Source organism: Oreochromis aureus, linkage group 13, assembly GCF_013358895.1.
Source record: "Oreochromis aureus strain Israel breed Guangdong linkage group 13, ZZ_aureus, whole genome shotgun sequence".
In the NCBI taxonomy this organism is placed as follows: domain Eukaryota; kingdom Metazoa; phylum Chordata; class Actinopteri; order Cichliformes; family Cichlidae; genus Oreochromis; species Oreochromis aureus.
Genome location: NC_052954.1, coordinates 30,479,159 through 30,501,836, shown reverse-complemented (window position 1 = coordinate 30,501,836; position 22,678 = coordinate 30,479,159). Strand labels below are relative to the sequence as shown.

Below are 22,678 nucleotides of genomic sequence, written 5' to 3'. Positions count from 1 at the left end.
CACTTGGCACAGTGTATTTAGACAAGTCCTGTTCTCCTGACAAGTACAGAACCTCAATTGGCTCATCAATCAAAAGGCTCATCAATTGCCAAATGATTGTAACTCCCGAGAACACGTCTTCGCTGCTCTAGAGTCCAGTGGCAGCATGCGTTACAGCATCTGATGCTTTGCATTGTGCTTGGTGATGTAAAGCTTGGATGCAGCTGCTCAGCCACTGGAAGCAATTCCATGAAGCTCTCTTCGCAGTGATGTTCAGCTAATCTGAAGGCCACATGAAGTTTGCAGTCTGTACTGATTAACTCTGCAGAAAGCTGGTACCCTTTGCACACTATGCACCTCAGCATCCGTCGACCCTGCTCTGTGATTTTAAGTGACCTACCACTGGCTGATGTGCTTTCGTTCTCAATCGCTTCCACTTTGTTATAATACTGCTAACAGCTGATTGTGTTATATTTAGTAGTGAGTACCACGCTGGAATTCACAGAGCACGTCATTTATTCATGTTTGTAGAAGCGGTCTGCATGCCTGGGTGCTTAATTCTATACACCTGTGGCCATGGAAGTGATCAAAACACCTGAGTTTAACAGTTTTGATGGGTAAGTGAATACTTTTGCCAGTATAGAGTATATGTACAGGATGATAACTTATTTTTTCCTATTTAAAATCCTCAAAAAAGATACTGACTGTACCTTCAAAGCAAACTGCCCTCTTTCCAGGCAAAAATAACTGCGGTGTGATCGAACTTTTTAACAATAAATAATTAATTTCCAAAATTTTAGCTGGTTTGTTTCTTTAACTGACTGTTGCCTTTCCTTGAAGGGCACAATGGTGCAAACCGCTCAGTCAAAGCATATCAAGATAAGTTTTCCAGCAGCAAAGGTGAGAGTATGCTGCTATCCTTTCTTGAACAGACCTTGTTTTGCGATCAAAGGCATTCCTGATGTTACCAGTGCAATTGATGGCATGACTCTTCTGATTGCTGTATCCTTTCAAGCCTCCCTCATTCAAACAATGATAGCCTCACTCAAACTAGAGGGTTATTGACATTGACAGGACTTGAACTTGATTGTAGTGTGTTATAATATAAGAAGCGATGATGGCAATTCATAGACTGAACGTGCGTATGTATTTATGCACAAGTGGTTGTGAGAGAGACAGAGAAGATGCAGACTGAATGAGAATGGTTGTGTGCCACAAAACATCTGTTTTGTCTGCAGCATTCCTCCTTCGTTTGCCCTTTGAAAGGAAAACCAGCAATTTGTTGCAAATGAGATAAGTCAATGTGATCCTTGCTAGCATCTGGAAGCAGGAAAACAAAGTTGTGGAGCGGAACAAAACTTTGTTTCTTTATCCATTTCAAAAGTAGGAAAATATTTGCAACCAACTGTTACACAAAGATGGTGTTTTTTTTCTTTTTCAAAACTTCAATATATGAGTCCAACTATTGAGAGATGGTTATGGCATATTTCTACATTTGCCTCAGACATGTAGTAGATATGATGCTTTGGTGGTCAAGCAAATAAATAACAATAACTGGACTCTCTCTCAATCAAAAGTGAGGCACATATTGGTGTTAAAATTGGATCTGACTTTTATTTCATGAGAAAACCTTCAGGTTCATACTCGTGTTTGCTCACGAGAGGGCAAAACAACACAGTGATGCAGTTATTTTGATACTAACATCTACCAAAAAGTTTACTACCAACTAAGAATGTCTATTTTGAGCCAAAAATATTAGATAGATATTTGCTGGAAAATATTCAATTACTCTTTGAAAATCACTCACCCCACTAGATTCTCAAATGACTGTATAGTTGTGGTAAACTTGCTACATGACATGCTAGGAAGGAAGGAAGCTTGATTCCTTGTCAGGGCCAGAAATTTGATTTTAAAATTCAATTTTAAGGGAAAGGACCAAATCTTAATTTGCAGTCTACCTAAATTGGGTCATGTTTTCTTAAAGAGATTCTTCTTCTTTTGACTCCTCTGCTCCATTTATTAAGGGTCAGCACAGCACAACACATTCTCTCCTGCTCATACCTCCATCTTTCCAGGCTCTCTTCCACCTGCTCTCAGCTCTCACTACAGCTCACAATATCATCTGAATCATAGTCCACGAGAGCCCTTCCAGTCCTCTCTGTCAACCTGTCCAAGATTCTCAGAGCAGATCGTGATGTAAACCCAGCCTGTGGCTGTGTTTCATCAACTGTATCCCTCTGTAGTTACTACAGCTCTGTTTTGTCAAAGAGATTCAATCAGTAAACATTCTAGACACAACTGGTAAACAACAATGCAAATTTGTATTCAAGTTACAATCAATTTTTCATCAAAATGCTATGAAATGTACTTAATGACACTTCTAAGCTGCACTGAAAGTCACACTTTGGCATAGCTACAGTATGTGTGATTAATAAAGCTAATCACTAATTTCCACATTTGCCCAATTGAAGTGTATGTCCTTTCCAGTAAGTTTCAACAAAGTTCAAATAAAGGAAGTTTCTTTTACTTTATTAAATTAAGTAATTACTTAAGATTATTACTCTATGGTCACTTAAAATAATGAAAACTAACAGGGTTTGTGTCCGCTTCCTGGACGCTTTCCTTTCTTTTTGGAGACACAAAATGAAATGAAACATGCACACAGACTGACAGATTAATCAGGGTAAGAATGGATGTGCACAGGCGAGGGAGACTCAGGTGTATCGGTGGCGGGATACTTACAATAACAGGTTCCTCGAAGGGGGTTACCAAGGTAACGGTTCTCTGAGTCACATCTGCAACAACACAGAAAGAGAGACCGGTACAAAAGAATAAGTGAGACAAAGAATAATAGCATCTGCATTCAGCTCAGCTTCAGTTTGCATGAAGTTTTTGTCTTAAAGTGCGTGTGTGTGTGTGTGTGTTTGTGTCTGTGTCTCGGTGCTGCAGGTGTCGTCTTCTGCCAGCTTTTTGTGAGGCGAATTCCCCCGATAATTCTCTCTAATCAGTTGCGTGCTCTCTATTTCCCAGAGCCTCACAGACTCACGCATACATGCAGGAATGCATAATTATCAAAAGAAAACCTCAAACTATAATACTGATGAGAGACACAGTTTCTTCAAAAGTCTTCAATGTCTCCACCTCCTAAAGAATTTCATGCGCATGCAAGAGAAACGGTGGGTCACCAGGTTAGATTTCTGAACAAACTGAACAAATGTGGTGGATTTGTATGCAAAGGGAAGCCCAGCTCCATCCAAGTCCAAAGGAAACTGCTCAAGGTGTCCTTTTGGCTTCACTTCCATGATATAAAAAAGCTGTTTTGGCAACCTTAACAGTAAATCAGACACAAAGCCCACAAACAGGGCACAAACTGTGCCTCCCTCACAAGCCAGAGAGCTAAACAGGGGCTCTTACCACATTTGACAAATCTGCACTATTAGATGCCCTGGGATGAGAACACCCTGGAAATCCACACAAAACACATCACTTGAAAAGACAACGTTGAAAGCAACTCCTGTGCTCGGATCCATAGCTGGGACAATAGCGTAGCTGTTCTCGATCACACTTTAGAGTAACATGTTAGTTCAAAGAGCTTTGACTGGTGTGGAAAACGATGGAGGAACCTTGTTTATCTTTTGTGTTTTTGTGTTTAGGGATTACCTGGATAAGACAGGATATTAACTGGTCAGAATGACTGGCCAGCTACAGCCTGTAAAGTCGAATCAGTTCAGCATTACCCATTATACATTATAGAGAAAATATTTTTTTTCTGGATAAGAAAGTCAAACGTCCAGGTCAGTCAGGTGGTTTGCAACAGGTAGCTCAAGTACATCACACTACACATAGCACATATTATCATTTGTACGCATATAAATACAAATTATTTGAGTATCTCTCAGAGAAGGTGCCCTTGGACTGATAAACTTTCACAGACAGAATGATAGCAAGTTGTAGTAATTATGGCAAATGTAATTCTACTACAATGGTTGTGACGGATTAGTAATGACAGATTAATCTATCAAAAACTGACCAGAGCATGAACTCCTTCAATTATGATAAATATAAAATTCACAAGACTTGTAGAAGAGCTCAGACAAAACATTAGGCAAGCAACAGACACTGACAGTGTTTTGCTATCTTTCAAGACTGATATTGAAGTAGACAGACTTTTAAAAGCACATTGCTTTACGGTAAATACCACCTTTTTAAATGCGACTCAAAGGTTCGATCTGTACTCTTCTAGGTCACTCGGATTGAAATTTCTGTCTTGGATTGTCTGGGCTGACTAATCAAGGTCGCTGAGTGGAAAGCAAAGAAGGAAACATATTCGTCATATTTTTTGACAATGGCAAGAGACAAACACCCTGACATTTCAGTTTTCAGACAACAGCTGCTGTCATTGTGGACATATTTTCCAAAAAGTTAAAAAAAGAAATCTTTCAGCGTTGTGACAGAATAAAATGTTCATTAGGGTCTGCCTTTCACTTTTCATCTGCACTTAATTTTGATATTTAGGCCGATTCCCTGTGACCAAACAGACTCAACATCTTTTTAAAATGCATGCATCATCTGTTGATGGGCGGTAATTGGCTGTTGCTGACATCTGTGACCTTTAGGTCCACAAAAAGTCCCTAATCACTAAGATAAGCTCTTGCAACAAATATATGTTTAAAAAAATGATCAAACATACAAAGTATTAATGTATGTTTTAAGTTCGTAAGTAGAAGTAATAGAAGAAAAACGTCAGAGTTACAGGTTTTATTCCGTTATCATCAGGAAATGATGTGCATACTTTTAAAGCCATTAAAGTGCCAAGATGGATGATGTGTACCTGAAGCAGCTTAGGCCACAGATAAGTAAATTATTGCCTGGCAGAACAGAACAAAAGCTACAGTTATTAAACTCCCAGTGCAAGCTCAGTGGAAAAGGAGCTGTAAAAAATGTGATAAGAGGAGCAAATATAATTGTTATTATAATGCCAAGGCTTTCAAGGCTCTTTGCATCACTGTGAGGGAGTGAAAAATCTCTTTTGTGTCAGTGGGTGAGTGGCTCTATAGGACATTCATTTGGAAGACTTTAAAATGAAAAACAATGAGGTGTTTACTGATATTGCAATGACTTGATGAATCCTGTATTTTGACCAGAGAGAGCGCGAGAAAGCAAACCAGCTGCTATCAAATGCAGCTTACTGACAAGCTTTGCCAAATATGGTCAATGAATCATCCAAAGAGCTCCACAGAACACTGACTGATTCATTGTGCAACAGATTAAGGAGGGAGGGTTCAAGAACACAGACCGAGTTAGAGTGGGAAGAAAACAGAGCCTAAAAAGAACATTCAAGAGTACAATGGGCGAGGGGGGGGGCTACATGAACAAGAAGGCGAGGGCAGGTCGAGTTTACAGCTGGTCTTTATGAATTCTTCTGTAGCGTTGCGGCAGGTCACAGAGCTATGCTGGATGCTGAATATTTCATTCTTCTATAAACCCTGTCCAAGGACGTGGCCTTAAACCATAGCAGCTTCACGAAGCTTTTATCCTGAATCAGGAGTTTAGGACAACAATAAAACAAGAAACAGCAACAAGATTCTTCTCTAATAAATTAGAGGAAAAGCCCACTCGGACATTAAACAGATAAATGACAGGTTAGCCCTAAATTTGGCTTCAGCTTGGCAGGTCTCATTAAGATGTGCATTGGCTTTGACACAGAAATGTATATGACAGCAGCAGTCAGATACTAGAAACACATTTTTAACAAGAAGCATCGGCATCTTAAATTAATTTTTTATGCAGTTATATTAGGATGCAGAAAATTCTATGACGTCAATAAACACCATCATCAGGCCAAATGGAAGAAACACAGGTTCCTGTGAAACAGTATGGATTCAAACGGTACTTTTCAAAAAGCAACTTGGTGTCAGTTGTTCCAATTAGGAGACAAGTAGTGTGGGCTGTAGATGTGCCCTGCCTATAAATAAAGACACACAAATCCCGGTTACAGCTCCGCTCATTAAAAACTGATTGGTGTGAACCATCTCTCTATCACAAAAACCTTCACAGGACCTTACAAGAAGCAATTTAAAGATGTATGAAGCTGGAAAAGACCAAAAAAGCATTTCTAAAAACTAAAATGTTAATGTAAATTGTCTATAATTGAAGTAAATACAGGAGAGCTGCAATCTTTAGGAGAAGGCATGATGTACACAACATACAATCCTTAAAAAGGTGAAGATGAAATAACAAAGCAAGTAACAACAAAACCTGCACCTGCAGACATTTCTATAACTTGGTAAAAATCCCACTGAATAAAAATTCTACCCAGGACATGGAAGGAAACGGAAGAAATGACTGCTTAGAAAATTAATCAATTAATTAAATCAGATCTCAAGTTTGTGAAGCACCACCTGGATGGTCCACAACACCACAATGTTCTGCATAAACAACACTCGTTTGGAGAAAAAGGCATGGCACACCAATGCCAGGAATTGAGCCAAACTGAAGCATGGTGGAGGTACCATTATGATTTGGGACCATGTTGGAAAATCAGTGAGAGAACAATAAATTCATAATTTTAAGAAACAATGTCAGAGCAGGAGTCCAACACCTAATTTTAAGGATAGCCTGAGTGGTGAACAAGATATTGACCCAAATCTACCAAAGAAAAGCAACAACACGATTAGCTTTTATGTGGAATTACCAAGTCAAGTTCCAAGTTTAGTCAGACGTTTTTAGTTTTAGGTTTTTTATGTATATTTAGTTTTTTTTGTTTTTTTCCTTGCAAATACACATGTAATCAAACACAGAGCCTGAAGCAGGAAGTGTGGATTAACCCTGATTAGGTTTTTGGATAACCAAGAAAGTCTGGCTCTGTTTAACCTGCTTCACAGTACACCCCTCTGTATTATTTGTTCAAAACCACTTAAATGAGCAAGACTCTATTACATGTAGAGCACCAGATACGATGGTGGATAGAGAAAAAAAAACAAGAATCAAATACACACCCAAAAAAAAAAAAAAACAAAAAAAAAAAAACAAAAAACAAAACCTTAAAGTCTCTGAGACTAAAACGAAAAGCAAAGTGGAGCACAAGGAAGGTGAAGTGCCCTTCTTAAAAGGAGAACTGAAGCTTAAGAGAGGATGAAAGAGGCTTATTAAAAAGTGTTGAATCCAGAGAAGAGACTTGGTAAATGGAGCTGCATCATCTCAAGAGGACTCTGTGACTTTAAAAGCTTTGGAGTCGCTCCCAGCCAACTGCCACAAAGGAATGAATTGAGGAATATAGCAAGCCTATTTCAGCACAAGGAGATTTACTGTGATAAATGCAATGTCATAAATTGCCTTGGGCCTTTATCTGAAGCCAAATATGATTTAAAAAGTACTTTCACTCATTTTAATCATAGTTTTCTTCTTTTAAGCTGTGGTTATATTTCCAAATATTTTTAATTTTGCTTCTCTACCCACAAAGTAGGTTAGAGATTCATTCCAACTACTTACAATAGCTGCTCTGAAGAATATTTTAGCTGGTACAAGAAGCGTGAACCTGCCCTACTCTGCCTTCTCATAAAATTTACTCTTGGATTTAACCACCGTTATTTCATGATGTGGCACTGTGTTCACTCTGCACTCACTTTTTATCAAACAAATGCTCTGCAGGCCCGGACACAGCGGAGGCCAAAATGGAGGTGCCTTTTAGATGAAGCTGTTTTGAGCCGTTTTCGCCTGACAAAATAAAGTTGTGAGTGGCAGAAGCTGCTCCTTCAATATTGAAAGCACTTTTGTCCTGTTTTTCTGTATTTTGAATTAAAGCAGAACGTTTCTGCAGCAAAGTGAAAAAAATGTTCATCTTTACATCTACGTTTTTGAAAAAACACATGCAAAAAAACAGATTTTATGCTTTTGTGAGTGAGTTTGGATCCATTTTAATTAGCAGTGTTTTTGTTCTGGGTTAGTTACCAACAGGAATCATGCAATTAAATTAGTCACTAATCTAATTGTTGATCAAAAAAAGAGGGTCACCTATAAAAATATTATTTTCAAAACATATATTCTGTTGCTCTGGATCTTTTTGCAGTGTAGGAATATTGTCTTTTGGGACAAACTCAAGTGCAACCCCAATCATAGGTAGGATGGCTCTGAAGTAGCTGTCTCTACTTGTAGGATGCATTTGGTGGTATGAGCTCAGATTTTGAACATTGTTTCTTCTAAAAAGTTTGTCACCAGCAGCATATGCACAGAAACATCTCTTGTGGAGGACTTTCCTGCTTCATCTCCTCTATTCAAAACAGGAATACTACTTTCATATATTTTAAAAAAAGTTATATTATTACATTTGTAAAAAGGGGAAGGAACAATTTAACACAAGCACATGAGCAAACAAGCGTATTTTGCTGTTTGCTGGCTAGCTAGTTTCAAAGACAACTACATGCTAATAATCTAGAATAAAAAAATACACATTTACCAAATTTGCTGAAGCAGCAATCAGTAATGATTTTTTTAAACATGCATATATACTGAACTCCAATATGCAAGAAGTTGAAAGACTTGCATGAGGTTAGGTTTATGGGCAGAGGACATGCTTTTTTTTTCTTTTCTTTCTTTAACTCTTCAAGGGACCATAAAGTCCTGGATGCAAAGCTCCCACAAAAAGGGGACAGACACTTAAGCTGCTTAAAACAACCACAATGGGAACAAGATAGGGGCCACACGAGACTGGAGAGCCTCATCACTTAAAACAAATGGTGACTCAGCTACACAACACACACACACACACACACACCACACACACACAGAGCAAATGACAAGTGCTGAGCTTTGATTGCTGATCTTGTAAAACTCTCAGCAAAGGTAAATAAAATTGAGACGAAACGTTTTAGCTCCTATGTATTATATATATTTTTTACTATAGAATGATGTTTTTACTGCTGGGATTTTGTGGGTTTAATTATGGCAGAGTATTCACAGAATAAAACAAAACAAAACAAGACAAAAAAGACAACACGTGGTATTAAACCCGGGAAAAGTAAAACATGCAAATAGGCTGTCAATTAAAGGAGTCCAGAAGGCCAATTGAAGCCAAATCAAAACGATCAAAGAATCAAACAACAAGACAAGAAAGAAGAAATTATGGACTGTTCAATAGACTGCACGTTAAAAGTGCTGACACACACAACGATTTGATTTTTAAAAGGTTATGTATGAATTTACATTAAAACTGTAACCAAACCCGAATGCGTTACAGCATGAATATCAGTTATTGTGGAAGTATAAACTGCTTGGAAAATTTAAAATCAATACCAATTGATCCATTGAGCTTTTCAAATTGCTGGAGTTTATAAACAGTTTCTTTTATTCTTATACAAATTTTGTCATTTTATTGACAAAATTCAAACAGGTATATAATCAACCTGTTACTGAGTGATACCTCAACATGGTCCCTCCTACAGTTGTGTTGTTTTGAGGTTGTGTGGATATGCTCTGACAGAAATCGTAAATCAGTATGACTATGACTGTGTAATAGGACTATGTAGTGCTATGACAACGTACAGTAAATGTTAAGTAGTGTTGAAAATGAAAGTCTCTATTTCCATGTCTGAGCTAACACTCTAAGCTAAATTTTCTAAGCTAACAAGCCGCCCATAATCTCATGCTCTCGATAAACTAGGTGCCTGTTGCCATGTCAGCTTTATCTGATTTAGAGTTCAAGTTATGGCTGATTACATATTCTTTTCCACAAGTGTGCACAAATAATCATTAATCAAAGGTTGCTGGAATTATCTAACCCATACAACAAATGCATGCAACGTTTTAAACTGAAGTTTAAAATTATTATTATTTGGAACTTGTTTTGTTCCTGTATTAACGTGTCAGTAAAATAGATATTATATTTGAGTGTGTCCTGTCCTGATTATATTAATGTTGGAGGAAAAATTATTGCGATGTACTGATTAAAAAAAAAGACAAAAACAGAGAAAAAGGACACAAAAATACTCCTCTCCAAAATAGTGTGTATTTCATGTTTTGTTCACTTTAAGCCGACACAAAGTGACAATATCTTCATGAACGCAAACATGTACAAATCTACAGACACAAAAGACAAAATAAAAAATGTCCCAACGTCTCTCCAATTCTCTGCATTTGTGACTGCACTTTCTCACACAGACAAATATGCATCCACGCACCTGCTGCAACCCGAGGGCGCTTGCCATCCACCCCCGGGGGGAAATTGCTTGTTCATAATCAAAACAACAAACAAATGGCCCTCTGCTTGGCACACCATTTTGGAGTGACTCAACCAAAACACCCACCGCTGTGACGGAGACACATTTACAGAGAGTCAGAGAGAGAGAAAGAGAGATGCAGCATCAGGGCAAATCAAAGGTGAAAGCGACAGCAGCACGGTGGCTTAGTGATGCACAAGTGAACACACACAAGTGAACCTTTTCTGCTTTCAGCCCACCGTGGAGTTTCCAACAGAATAATGAAATATCCGTGTGCACTGAAAAGAGACGTTACACAGAAAAACAAGCACAAATGCCAAATGAGCAGGTGTACTTAGGACGTATGCCCGATTCCAATTCAGCGTTTATTTAGTCTGCTTAACTGCAGCTGAGTTTTGTTCCAAATGTGCCACGTTATTAGCATGATAATCAGAGTGAGCTGCCATTGTCTTGAGTTAGTTTTTTGCCCTAATTAAACTACTGATGATCACAAGTATTGCCAACACATATTTAATAGCTGTTTCTATTAATAGTGGTTGGCTTGATGTATCTGAGTGATGATCAGGGTTTCACAGAGTCTTAGCTTGGGCAGGTTGCACAGGTAAATTTGGTGATTTATTTATTTTCTTTTTACTTTTTAGTCCATCTGAGACAATGACGCCAATGACTTACTAGTGGATAAACCCCTCACTCTTATTTTCAAAGTTCAGTCACTGGTAACCAGCTACTGTAGCTGTGGTTCTTCCTGTTTAGAGTTCCCTCCAACTAAATTAACACAAGTCATTTGTTCCTACTGTACTGCCTGACAACATAAACAAGCAGTTCCATATTTAAGCACCAGTGAAGCTATAGTCTGAGTCTTGTCTGGGACCATTTTAAGCTTTATTTTCACTTGTAAACTTTTGATTTTATTTTTGATATAGAAATATTTGTGTTCACAAAGGCATAAACACTGCAAACCCAGTTTAGAGCTCCAGCTGAGATACTCTCATTAGATGAGGGATGGCAGCTCCAGACACCTGACCATCTGAGTGGCCACAGCCCAGACAATGTATAGTGAATATTTACTGAGTTCTTGATGCAAAAACATGTTTTTTGTTTGTTCTGTAAAGTTCCCCTTCTGAAAATTGGAGCATATGTGGTGCTTTAACTTCCTTTTGGAGCATATACACCATAAACAGATGGTTGCAGTTTACAGGTCGAAAAAAATGTGCTGAGAACTCGGACATGACTGAAGCCAACGTCCTTTCTTCCTTTTTAATAGCCATTGTTGGGCATTTTGTACATTTTGGTCACCAAGTTTCAGAAAGGAGAATTTTACAGGGAACGCTCATTGTGATTAACAAGACACCACTTGTCACAACATCACAATGACGATGTTTAAAACATGTCCGAGCTTCTAATGGTGACTTTGTAACACAGTAGATGATGGCAGTGTTTTGAAGCCTCACAGACGTTTAAGGAACTGTTCTTTTCAAGAGTTCAGTATTTGCTTCATTTTGCAACCCTGGTGCTGTTGTTTGAAACAGGAGCACAAACCTCTTCAGTGTCTATAGGAAAATATCAAAGTTTGAGTTGGAACGAATGATCCCAACAAAAGCAGGTACAGTAGCTCCTCATAAAAATTTATAGTTAACTCTTTAGAGTTTTAACTCTTGGTGATGAGTGTTAAAAGAAAAAAAAACATTTTCTATTTTTGAGATACTGGATGATTTTCATTTGATGAGCTTTCAAAAATAACATAATCAGACTTTAAATTGGTAAATACAATTCTAAACAAATTCAAATATGTGTCTAGGTCATCTGATCACTTTTTGTGGGCACAACTCAACTGGCCTTCAAAAGTATTATTAAAACAACAACAAAAGAAAAAACACCTTCCATTTAGCCCTGCAGGTCCATCAAAAACAGCATAATTCAAAAATGCAGTTGGGAAATATTGGCAAAAATCTGTGTGTTCTCTAGGTTAAGTTTCCAAGGTCACATGGAGAGGACTGTATATGAGTACAAAATGTTCTGCCACGCTGACAGAAGGAGAACACTGATTAAAGTTGACAGTAAACATGTGGAGAGTCTCTGGTAGTGTGAGGGGGCAGGGTGCTTTGCCCTCAGACAAAGTCAGGTTCATGTCAGGAGCAGAGCTAGGGTTCAGGATTACTTAAAGGTCATGGAGAGGTTGGCAAAAGGCCGTCAATGGTGAGGGTCAAAGTCTAAGATCAGGGTCAAAATGTCACATGCAGTAGGTATGACTCAAGATGTTCAGGACACGTGTGTCAGAGTTACTTTCTAGTTTTAACTGAAGGACTGAGTCTGTTTGACTACTGACACTGGATGCAAACATTAGTGTAAATGTCAAAAGAAATATGGCAGATAACACCAATAACTAACGCGACACCTCCACATGTAGCTGTGAGCTTCATGCATACAGTGAGGGAAGAAAAGGTAAAGGCAACAGCTGCAAGAGCATGGAGGAGAAATAATGAGGAGGAAATATCACATTATATAAACCATGTTTACCACCAATCATAAAAACTCATGTTGCAAATCATTTCTCTAGATGGTTATTTGTTCTGGAAATCAAAAACAATTGCTGCAGCTCTAATAAAATGAGTTAACATACTGATGATTTGAGTTACTTGATACTGTTGATCATAATATCCTATTAGAGCGATTAGAACATGCTGTAGGTATTACAGGTACTGCACTGCAGTGGTTTGTATCATATCTATCTAATAGACTCCAATTTGTACATGTAAATGGAGAGTCCTCTTCACACACTAAGGTCAATTATGGAGTTCCACAGGGTTCAGTGCTAGGACCAATTCTATTTACATTATACATGCTTCCCTTAGGCAGCATCATTAGAAGACATAGCATAAATTTTCACTGCTATGCAGATGACACGCAGCTCTATCTATCCATGAAGCCAGGTATCACAGACCAATTAGTTAAACTGCAGGAATGTCTTAAAGACATAAAGACCTGGATGGCCGCTAACTTTCTGCTTCTTAATTCAGATAAAACTGAGGTTATTGTACTCGGCCCTGAAAATCTTAGAAATATGGTATCTAAGCAGATTCTTACTCTGGATGGCATTACCTTGGCCTCCAGTAATGCTGTGAGGAACCTTGAGTCATTTTTGACCAGGACATGTCCTTCAACGCACATATTAAACAAATATGTAAGACTGCTTTCTTCCATTTGCACAACATCTCTAAAATTAGAAATATCCTGTCTCAGAGTGATGCTGAAAAACTAGTTCATGCATTTATTACTTCCAGGCTGGACTACTGTAATTCTTTATTATCAGGATGTCCTAAAACTCCCTGAAAAGCCTTCAGCTAATCCAAAATGCTGCAGCAAGGGTACTGACAGGGACTAGAAAGAGAGAGCATATTTCTCCTGTTTTGGCTTCCTTCATTGGCTTCCTGTTAAATCCAGAATTGAATTCAAAATCCTGCTCCTCACATACAAGGTCTTAAATAATCAGGCCCCATCTTATCTTAATGACCTTGTAGTACCATATCACCCTATTAGAGCACTTCGCTCTCGCACTGCAGGCCTACTTGTTGTTCCTAGAGTATTTAAAAGTAGAATGGGAGGCAGAGCCTTCAGTTTTCAGGCCCCTCTTCTGTGGAACCAACTTCCAGTTTGGATTCGGGAGACAGACACTATCTCTACTTTCAAGATTAGGCTTAAAACTTTCCTTTTGCTAAAGCATATAGTTAGGGCTGGACCAGGTGACCCTGAATCCTCCCTTAGTTATGCTGCAATAGACGTAGGCTGCCGGGATTCCCATGATGCATTGAGTTTTTCCTTCCAGTCACCTTTCTCACTCACTATGTGCTAATAGACCTCTCTGCATCGAATCATATCTATTATTAATCTCTGTCTCTCTTCCACAGCATGTCTTTCATCCTGTTTTCCTTCTTTCACCCCAACCGGTCGCAGCAGATGGCCCCGCCCCTCCCTGAGCCTGGTTCTGCTGAAGGTTTCTTCCTGTTAAAAGGGAGTTTTTCCTTCCCACTGTCGCCAAAGTGCTTGCTCATAGGGGGTCATATGATTGTTGGGTTTTTCTCTGTATTTATTATTGTGCTATCTACTGTACAATATAAAGCGCCTTGAGGCGACTTTTGTTGTGATTTGGCGCTATATAAATAAATTGAATTAAGTAATTGAAACGACTGGGCAGAGAATCTATACCCGATTATTAAAATATATAACTGATGGCAAATTATCAAACACACTCACTTAGATGTACACAAATAATCTGAGGTATGCTATCATAGTTTAAGAATAAGGGAAAGAAATCTGTCTCATCATGCTGCATGCTCCTCCTGTTGTAGATGGCAAACCACACAAACACCAGAGCACTCTCCAGCTCTGCTTTCTACCCTCGCCTGCTAGATTTATTGATGCAGCAGTTTTCAGTCTGTCTCCACGGCGCGTTGGTCCGCCAAGCCATTTAGGATATTGTAGTGCTGCAGCGGTCCAGTCTGGCAGTCAAGGGAAAGCATGCACACACAAGCCACGGACTGTTTACACACTATTCTAGCTTTCTGATCACCCAAAATATCAAATCCTGAATCAACCTAATTTCAGTGTAACCCAAAACTAATGCAATAATCAGCAAATTTGCAATCCTGAAATGGATTCAGTGTCATGATGAAGTGTCTTTGCCACATTTAAAGATCACTGAGTGTTCTCTCCAGTGCGCTTCTTGTTGTCAGTATACATATATTATATATTAAAGTATTAAAGTGACTTGTGAAATGATTAAATGAGTATTATTGGATCAGGTTGTCTAAAAATTCAGGACCAGTTAGATTGGAGTTGGCAGACTCACAGCTGACACTGGTCTCCCTTGACGCCCTTGGTGGTACAGAAGCACTTTCCCGTGTTGACGTGGCAAACGTTGGCATGGCTGTTACACTTGCATGCTGCAAAGACAAAAAGAGAAAGAGAAGAAGCAAAGATGTGTCAAGTTTGGTTTTTGAAAACTCTTGATATCATAGAGACATAACAGAAAACCAGCAATTTCTTGATGACAACTTATGGAAATACTGCTGAGGTGCCCTTCAAGCAAGACATTAATCTTTATCTACTGCAATGGACCTGCTCAGCACACAGCACTGAGACATGCATACTGTATATAAACACAGTAATCCTCAAACATTGTCATTCACAATGTTCCAGATGAGTAAATGTATGCAGACAAAGTGAGTTGTGAGAGGGATAGAGGTAGAAAGAAAACAGTGTAGGGAGAAAGCAAGAAGGCAGCTAAAATGGATAAGAAAGCAGAGAAATGGCAATGAAAAAATAAAACACAGGAAAGGACAAATCACTCATCTCTTTGGAAGAAAATCAAGGCATCTTGCAGCTCTGAATCATTCCCATCATTCCCAGTCATAACAGTTGTTTAGTTTCTGATTGAACTGATATCTCTTGTTGAACTCATTTCTTTTGTTTCTGTCTTCTTGGACAAAAGTGAGCTTAAGCTAATGCATTCTTCAAAGAGAATTCCCACTCAAACACAACACATTTCCCAACGGTTGAAAAGAAAGTGTTTGGTCAGGATTGTATCCATGCAATGAGAGGGTCACTGTTAAAATTATCAGCATTTTTAAAGGATTTGAGATGCAAATCATGATGCAGAATCTTCTTGTTCCCCATGTTGTTCAAGTTAAAGAAAATGAATGTCCTCATTCTGTGGGATGTTTAATCCTGTAACTCAAACTCTAGCAGAAGGGCAGAGATAAAATAATTTGTTCAACCGATTGTAGAATCCTTATTCTTTTAGCTTTTCAGCTCAACCTCTTTACACATTTTTACACAGAATGAAGACAGACATTTTTTCCATCTTCCAGTACATTAGAGGAGATTTATTCACAGCAGAAGTATGAACACGAGGAAAGACTGCCTCAGCCAAGGACTCTTTCAATGTGCATTTCTTAGAAACCCATTAGCTTCTCAAAGTCATTTCAGTTATGAATGAATAACTGAAATGTCTCAACCAACAAATATGAAATTGTGTGTTACAAATGTAAGAACAATTTGTACCATTTGTGTTGATAGGTGTAGCACTGTCCATGTCAAAGTCAAATGCCCACATGAAGACAAAACCCTCTTGCTAATGCAAATTAAGTTGCTATCAACGTCAAGGTCATCTTGGGCATTGTTGCACTGCTGTTATTTTTAGTTTATTTCCTAGAGGTCCTGTTCTGACCACTTACGCATGCGCATCTGTGATTTCACTGCATGGTTTCAAATCTGCACAGAAAGAAGATATCATTGTCTGTCATACTAACCTTCATGTCAAGGATCATCACTGAGAAACCAAGAGACCAAACTGCAGTCTACAGTGGATGTGCCCACTGTGGGCTGAAGCCTGAAGCAAGTGTATCTGATCAGAAGCCGGATCAGAACCATGCTCTTGATTATGTCTTTATTTTTCCACCTTATCTGGTTTGCAGGCCAACCCTCTCCTGCCTGCTTCCATGCCTGAGCAAGCTCTGCACTGGTGATGCCATGATCCTATAATCGAATCATCTTTAAGGGACAGTCCTGGCACTTTCTGGACTTTCTTGGGTGCCCTGAAGCCTTCTTCACAACAATTTAAACTCTCTCTCTTCAAAGTTCGGTAAATGGTTGATTTAAGTGCAGTCTTATTGGCAGCAAGAGCCTTTCTTGAGAAGCCCTTTTTATGCAAAGTAATGAAGTTTTCTTGCACTTAACCATGGTTAACACAGAAAAAACAATGATTTCAACCACCACTCTACTTTTAAAGGATCCCGTCTGCTATTCAGACTCAACCACATGACAGAGTGATCTCCAGCCTTGTCCACTACCACCTGAGGATCCCTGAAAATGAGGCTAACAGGTGCTTATGTTGCATTGCTGAACTGTAGTAGAAATTGTTTTTCATTGTTTGTTTCTTCTTGATATTCTGGAGTATACGCAAATTGCCATCACAAAAACTAAAGCAGCAAACTGTGATAACCAAATCTTGTGTCATTCTCAAAACCTTGCAATGACAAAATGTAAAAAATCCTCCTTTAAAAATGGATGGAGCCCTGTGGTAACAGTGTGGATGGTAAAATTTGACTTTTGCCAGCTATCTGTTGTAGATAGTCTACTTTTGATTCGAGCCACAGAAATGTGAGCCTTTTTTTGGTGAGTTTAATCTTCTTAATTACTTTCTTGTATAAAAGCATGATGTAGCCAGATAATTCACATGGAGCCAAGCCTGTAATTTAAACACTAAATCACTTCTGCATTCAGCTCCTAAAGGTAGTGACAAACAAGAACGTTCCCTGCACCCTTGTAGTTCGGTGTGTATGTGTGTGTGTCCACATTCACACACAGCCACTCGTTACTGTGTCCCACTCCAGCTGAATTGACTTTGTGCTTTGTTCTTATTCTTTCCAATTGGCTCAGAGACAGGCCCTGTAATAAAAACAGTGTTGAGCTCAGGTCAAGGTAAAGGCAAGACACAGACAGATAATGAGAGGAAAGCAACCTCTTCTAGTCCTCCCTCTTCTGCCTGGAAAGACGACCCGATTCGATTGCTTACACAGAGCAAAAGCAAAGCAGCACACATAAACATTGCTTCAAATATTTAGATTTCTGAGAACATGTACCGCACAAAAACAAGGTCGTGCAGAAGGGGAGCTTAAATGTCAGAAGGCTGAAAGTTGAATTGATGTTCTGTGACATGACAAAAAAAAAACAGATGCTGACTGGTGAGAGAGAAACAATAACAAAATACAATTTCAATCTATTACTTTAAATTAAATTGACCCGTCAGAAAAATAGAAAACCTTTTCGGAGATGCACACTGAACTGCACGGCTCTGGAAGATAACAGAATCTTGACAAGAAGTGGCTTTTAGACTTGAGATAATAGACAAATCACAGGTGTGTTAGCGCAGGCTCAGGTCACCCTGCTGTTCGTACAATATTGATTTAGTTGGCAGCCAACAAAGGCGCACAAAGGGCACAGCCAGGAGAAACATGTATTCGTCTAGTCGCACTGATTTTGCCAGTTGTTCTTAAAGAATAAGAACAGGGGACAGAGGGAGAAAAACAGACAGAAAAGTACTGTTTTGGTTTGGAGGCTGGTACTGAACACTGCAATCATCTGAGAGCTTCACACACAAGGTTCAACACACAAGAAGAAGAAAACCCCTCTCAGCCCCCGCTGTCTAACTGTAATCTCAAAGGCCTAATTAAAGGCTGAATTAAGACACTTGAACAGAGACGTAGCACAACCTCTTTGGCTGCCACTTGATGCTAGAATTAAGTTCAATTATTTAAGATCTCACAGTATAACAAAGCAAATTTTGCACCATTATTTCTTTCCTTTGATTAAACAAACATGAAACCACTGTAATCCCCTCAGCAGAAAAAGCCACCCTGGTTCCAGCAGAGCAGGCCGAGCACAGACAAATCCTCTGCTCTGCATGTTCTGATGAGGGCCGAGATTAGAATCTAGTCCAGCCGTTTGTCCACAAAACCGTATGCACGAACTCAAATTTCAGCTGAGGTACTGCTCAGCGAGACGAATTAAATACAATTTAAATTCTAATGAGTTTGGTTTCGAGTAAAATGTGAGCACAAAATAAAAATAAATTTGTTTCATTTGACAATTACACAGCATTTCCAGCTCTTGATTGTACATCCTACTTTCCTACTTCCGACTGGGGCATTAACGCCTGTTTTTGGAGCAAACAAATGTGTTAAACATCAAAAAGTAATCTGGAATCAGTGGCTGGATCCTGCAGTTTTTGCACTATTTTGATTTCTCTTAACACATTACTGAGAAATGTTCAATAATCAGTAAGGAAGTTGGTAGAACATTTTTCAATAGAAAACCCCACACCATGTGAAAGCAAGTTACATTTGACATCATCTTCATATTAAATCCTTAGTCTTCACAAAACATTTCCTTGGCCTAAAACAATGTAAGAGTTCATTTACTTGATCATATAGTTTGATATTCATTAGTTTAACTGTTGTGAGCAGATTCATTGCCTTTAGGTTTTGTACTACTTTTGCTTTTAAGTCTGCAAAATTTAGAATAGAATAGAGTAGAATAGCTTTTTATTGTCACGGTTACAAGAACAATGAAAGGCAGAGGTTCCACTTCTGATTACTTTGTTAAAAATGATTGGACTGCAATCCTGAAAAGATATCATGGTTCCAATGAACTCCAATGAACAGATTTTTTTCTTAAATCAAATAAGAATTATGATGGTGGGGTGGTTAGCACAGCAGCAACACCAAGAAGATCCTGGATTCAAATCCAAAGGGGTTGAGGTTACATATTCACCACATCCCTGCATAGGTTCTATTTGTTTGTACCCTAGCTTCCTCCCCTGGTCCAAAGGGATCTCAGGATAATTGGTAAATTGGCTGTAGGCATGAATTTCTCTGCGTTAATAAACTGATCTAGGATGACCCCTGCATCACCATGGATTGGATAAGCAGAAGAAAATGGATGGGTGGTATAAGAGCAATCACTTCACAGCATATGGGCCACTCTAGGACAGGTGACCTTTCAGTGTAAAAACATCTTAAAATTAATTTACAAATGTGCATCTTATCAGTTTTCACCTCATGTTCTCAATAAAATTATGTAAATTTCACAGCCACGAAACACTGAAAGAAATTCAACGAAGTCTACCAAACATTTCTCAGTACAGCACATAGCTAATTTGATACTGCAGTTCAAGTAATGTGGCTAGTACTGATTTACCCGTGATGGAGTCTTGAGTTTCTCTTTGCAGAATTTCACCAACTGAGAATCAAACTGTTAAGTCAAAACAGTCTGTTTTAGTTTAAGCGTTGTGTTCAAATTGCATGCTCAAAAATATGTTTCGTCTCACTCTCTTTTCTTCTTGTTGCATGTTGAAGCTCTACTTGGAACCTTGTTAAGATCCAACCATGCAAAATAGGATTTTACGCCATTTTTCAAGTGGTCTTAAACTGTTGATCGGGACTGTATGTGTTATACTTTACTTTCCCCAACCCTAGCCACAGCTCAACTGAAAATGGCAAATGGAAAAAAACAAAAAAAAGAAATGCAGTTTTTGACATTACCCTTTTTTCCTCATTCTACAGTTGGCTGACTTCAGAAGGGATAAGGGAAATGTTAGGGAAGTCGGTAACTTTTGAAAAGTTGAGTCTGCAACTTTTGTAAAGTGCAAACTGTGCCCAGGCCTGGTATACTGTAGGTGTTGCTAATATGACTTTGACTCTTTGCAAATATCTGCATTGACAGCATGCCAGCACAAAGTTAGCAGTGACAAATCCAGAGTGGCGTTAAAGCTGAGTGCATATTGATCCCAGCCAAGCAGCCAGAGCCTGATCTTAGACCATTAACGAAAAGAGTAGTGACAATGCTTTTCAGACCGACTTATAAAGTACTGCAAAAGTAACTTATTGAGTACTATAAGAAATCGCTTTCTACACAGTAATTCAGTGATGTAATTCAACATTTTTTAAAGTATTGTGTAATGCAAAATATATGACTGAAAAACAACTGATTATGACAGAACATGCATTGCATTTTACCTAACATCCATATATGTAGTGCTTGCTGTATAAACCCAGATATTCCCCAACACACACATTTGGCACACTCTTGTGTAAGAAGTGTTATTGGTCAGAATTCACTAATACTACTAAAAACTACTGATTCAACCAAAATTAGCTTTACTTTAAGAAATATACTACCATATTTTTCACTTGCTGACAAATATACTCATGGAAAAACGTAATTATTAGCATGGGCTGGATTATGGGCAAAAATCATTTTGTTACAGTGAAGCAAACATCAGCAACAAAGGAAATTTGTACACAATCTGACTGACTGAGTCCCTAAACCTTACTGGCTCCAGATTTCCTTCCTAAGAATCTGAAAGACTGTGAAGCTTTATAAATAATTAGCCCTCCATATGAAATGACTAAATACAGCAACCTGGCAGATATAACACAGATATGTTTTCCCTCTTATGGACAGGCAGCTCACTCCTGTATCAAAGCTACTGAGTTTTCAACCAGTAAGCTATTCGTCATGCAAAAAATTCGTCATGCAAAAAAGATTGAACATTACTTGAAACTTGTTTCAGTCTTTCTAATCTGGCAATAAGATTTTTTTAACCAGTATTCTTTTATCATATCCATGATTCAGTGCCTGTAAATGCACAGGATATTACCCTCTATTGAAAGATGATATGGAAGCTAAATCTACAACTAAACTTAAATATAGCTGTAGCTCTCTTAAGGTTAGGAGTTCTCAAAATTCACTACTCAATAAATCCTTTCATTAAGACGGACTCTTTCACTAAAAATATTTTTTTAATCTTTTTAATACAGATATATTGTCTCTAAAAGTAAAATAAGTACTTAAGTCATCCAGTCCATCCACATAATATGACGTATTCAAGTGCCAAGAGTAGAGAGAGAAAATGAAAAAATAAATGAATGAATGAAATGGATGGAGGAGAAAGCACATCAGGCAAATGCTGACAACACAAAAATAAGCAATGGGGGAAAAAAAGAAACCTGATCTCTTAGCAAAAAATTTGATATAAATCATATTTCCCATGACTTGTGTGAGCCCCTGAAGAGAGTACAATTTCTCACTCCACTGCCTCCGCATGTACGCACACAATAAAAAGCCAGACTGTCGCCAGTTTGTGTTTGAATATGAGTTTAGGTGAGAAGGTGGCCGAGTGTGTTCGTCAGTCAGAAAACCTGAGTCATGAATGAACCTTTTATGTTAATTTGGTCTGCTCTGTCTTATTCCTGATAGGGTTGCAGGTACAAAACTCAATGCAACTTCATTTCTGCAGGAAAAGGTGGAAAAAAAAAAAAAAGATTTTTGTGCAGTTGGACTTCCGAACCAGCAAAATCTTATTTCTGCTAAATATTAAGGAGCTTCAACAAGATGCATTACCATTCTTGTGTTCTGTCCTTTTGGTCTGTGTTTCTTTGTTTTTTTTAAAGCTGAATTTTGATAGCTGCACATACACTGGCTGTAAAACTGCTTAGCACTTGCTATTGTTGGGTCATGAGACTTGTCATTCTCCAATTCAATCACCATTTGCACCAATTCTGCATGTTGCATGCTGCACTGTTCACTTTTATGTGTGGATGATTAGATGTTAAGGTTAGACAAAAATTACCCAGGAGTCTCAATGGCAGGCACTGGTATCATTTAGTAACATTTCATGTGATCCTTGATCAAAAACAATGTACGTCTTCATGTCACAAATCAACAACCAAGGAAACATTACCTTTCAATTTCAACTTTTCAGTTCTTCAGAATAAAAGCAAGTGTTTACTTGTAGCAAAGTAAAATAATAATGATAACAATAGCAACAGCAATATTATTAAGAAGAAGAAGAAGAAGAAGAAGAAGAAAATAGGTATCACACAAAAAACTATGAGTGACCATTAGAGGCATTATTCTGAATTACC

At 38.4% G+C, this 22,678-nt stretch overlaps 1 protein-coding gene across 3 annotated transcripts in view; it reads right to left on the bottom strand.

Annotated features, from left to right (window-relative positions):
* Positions 1-22,678, bottom strand: part of atrnl1a (attractin-like 1a) — a 342,376-nt gene that overhangs the window by 176,029 nt on the left and 143,669 nt on the right. For all 3 annotated transcript variants that reach the window (XM_039621670.1, XM_039621672.1, XM_039621671.1), the window contains 2 exons: positions 15,040-15,133; positions 2,722-2,774 (listed from right to left, as the gene is read on the bottom strand). In XM_039621670.1, the coding sequence (XP_039477604.1) occupies positions 2,722-2,774; positions 15,040-15,133 (147 nt within the window). The remainder of the gene's footprint in view (positions 1-2,721; positions 2,775-15,039; positions 15,134-22,678) is intronic.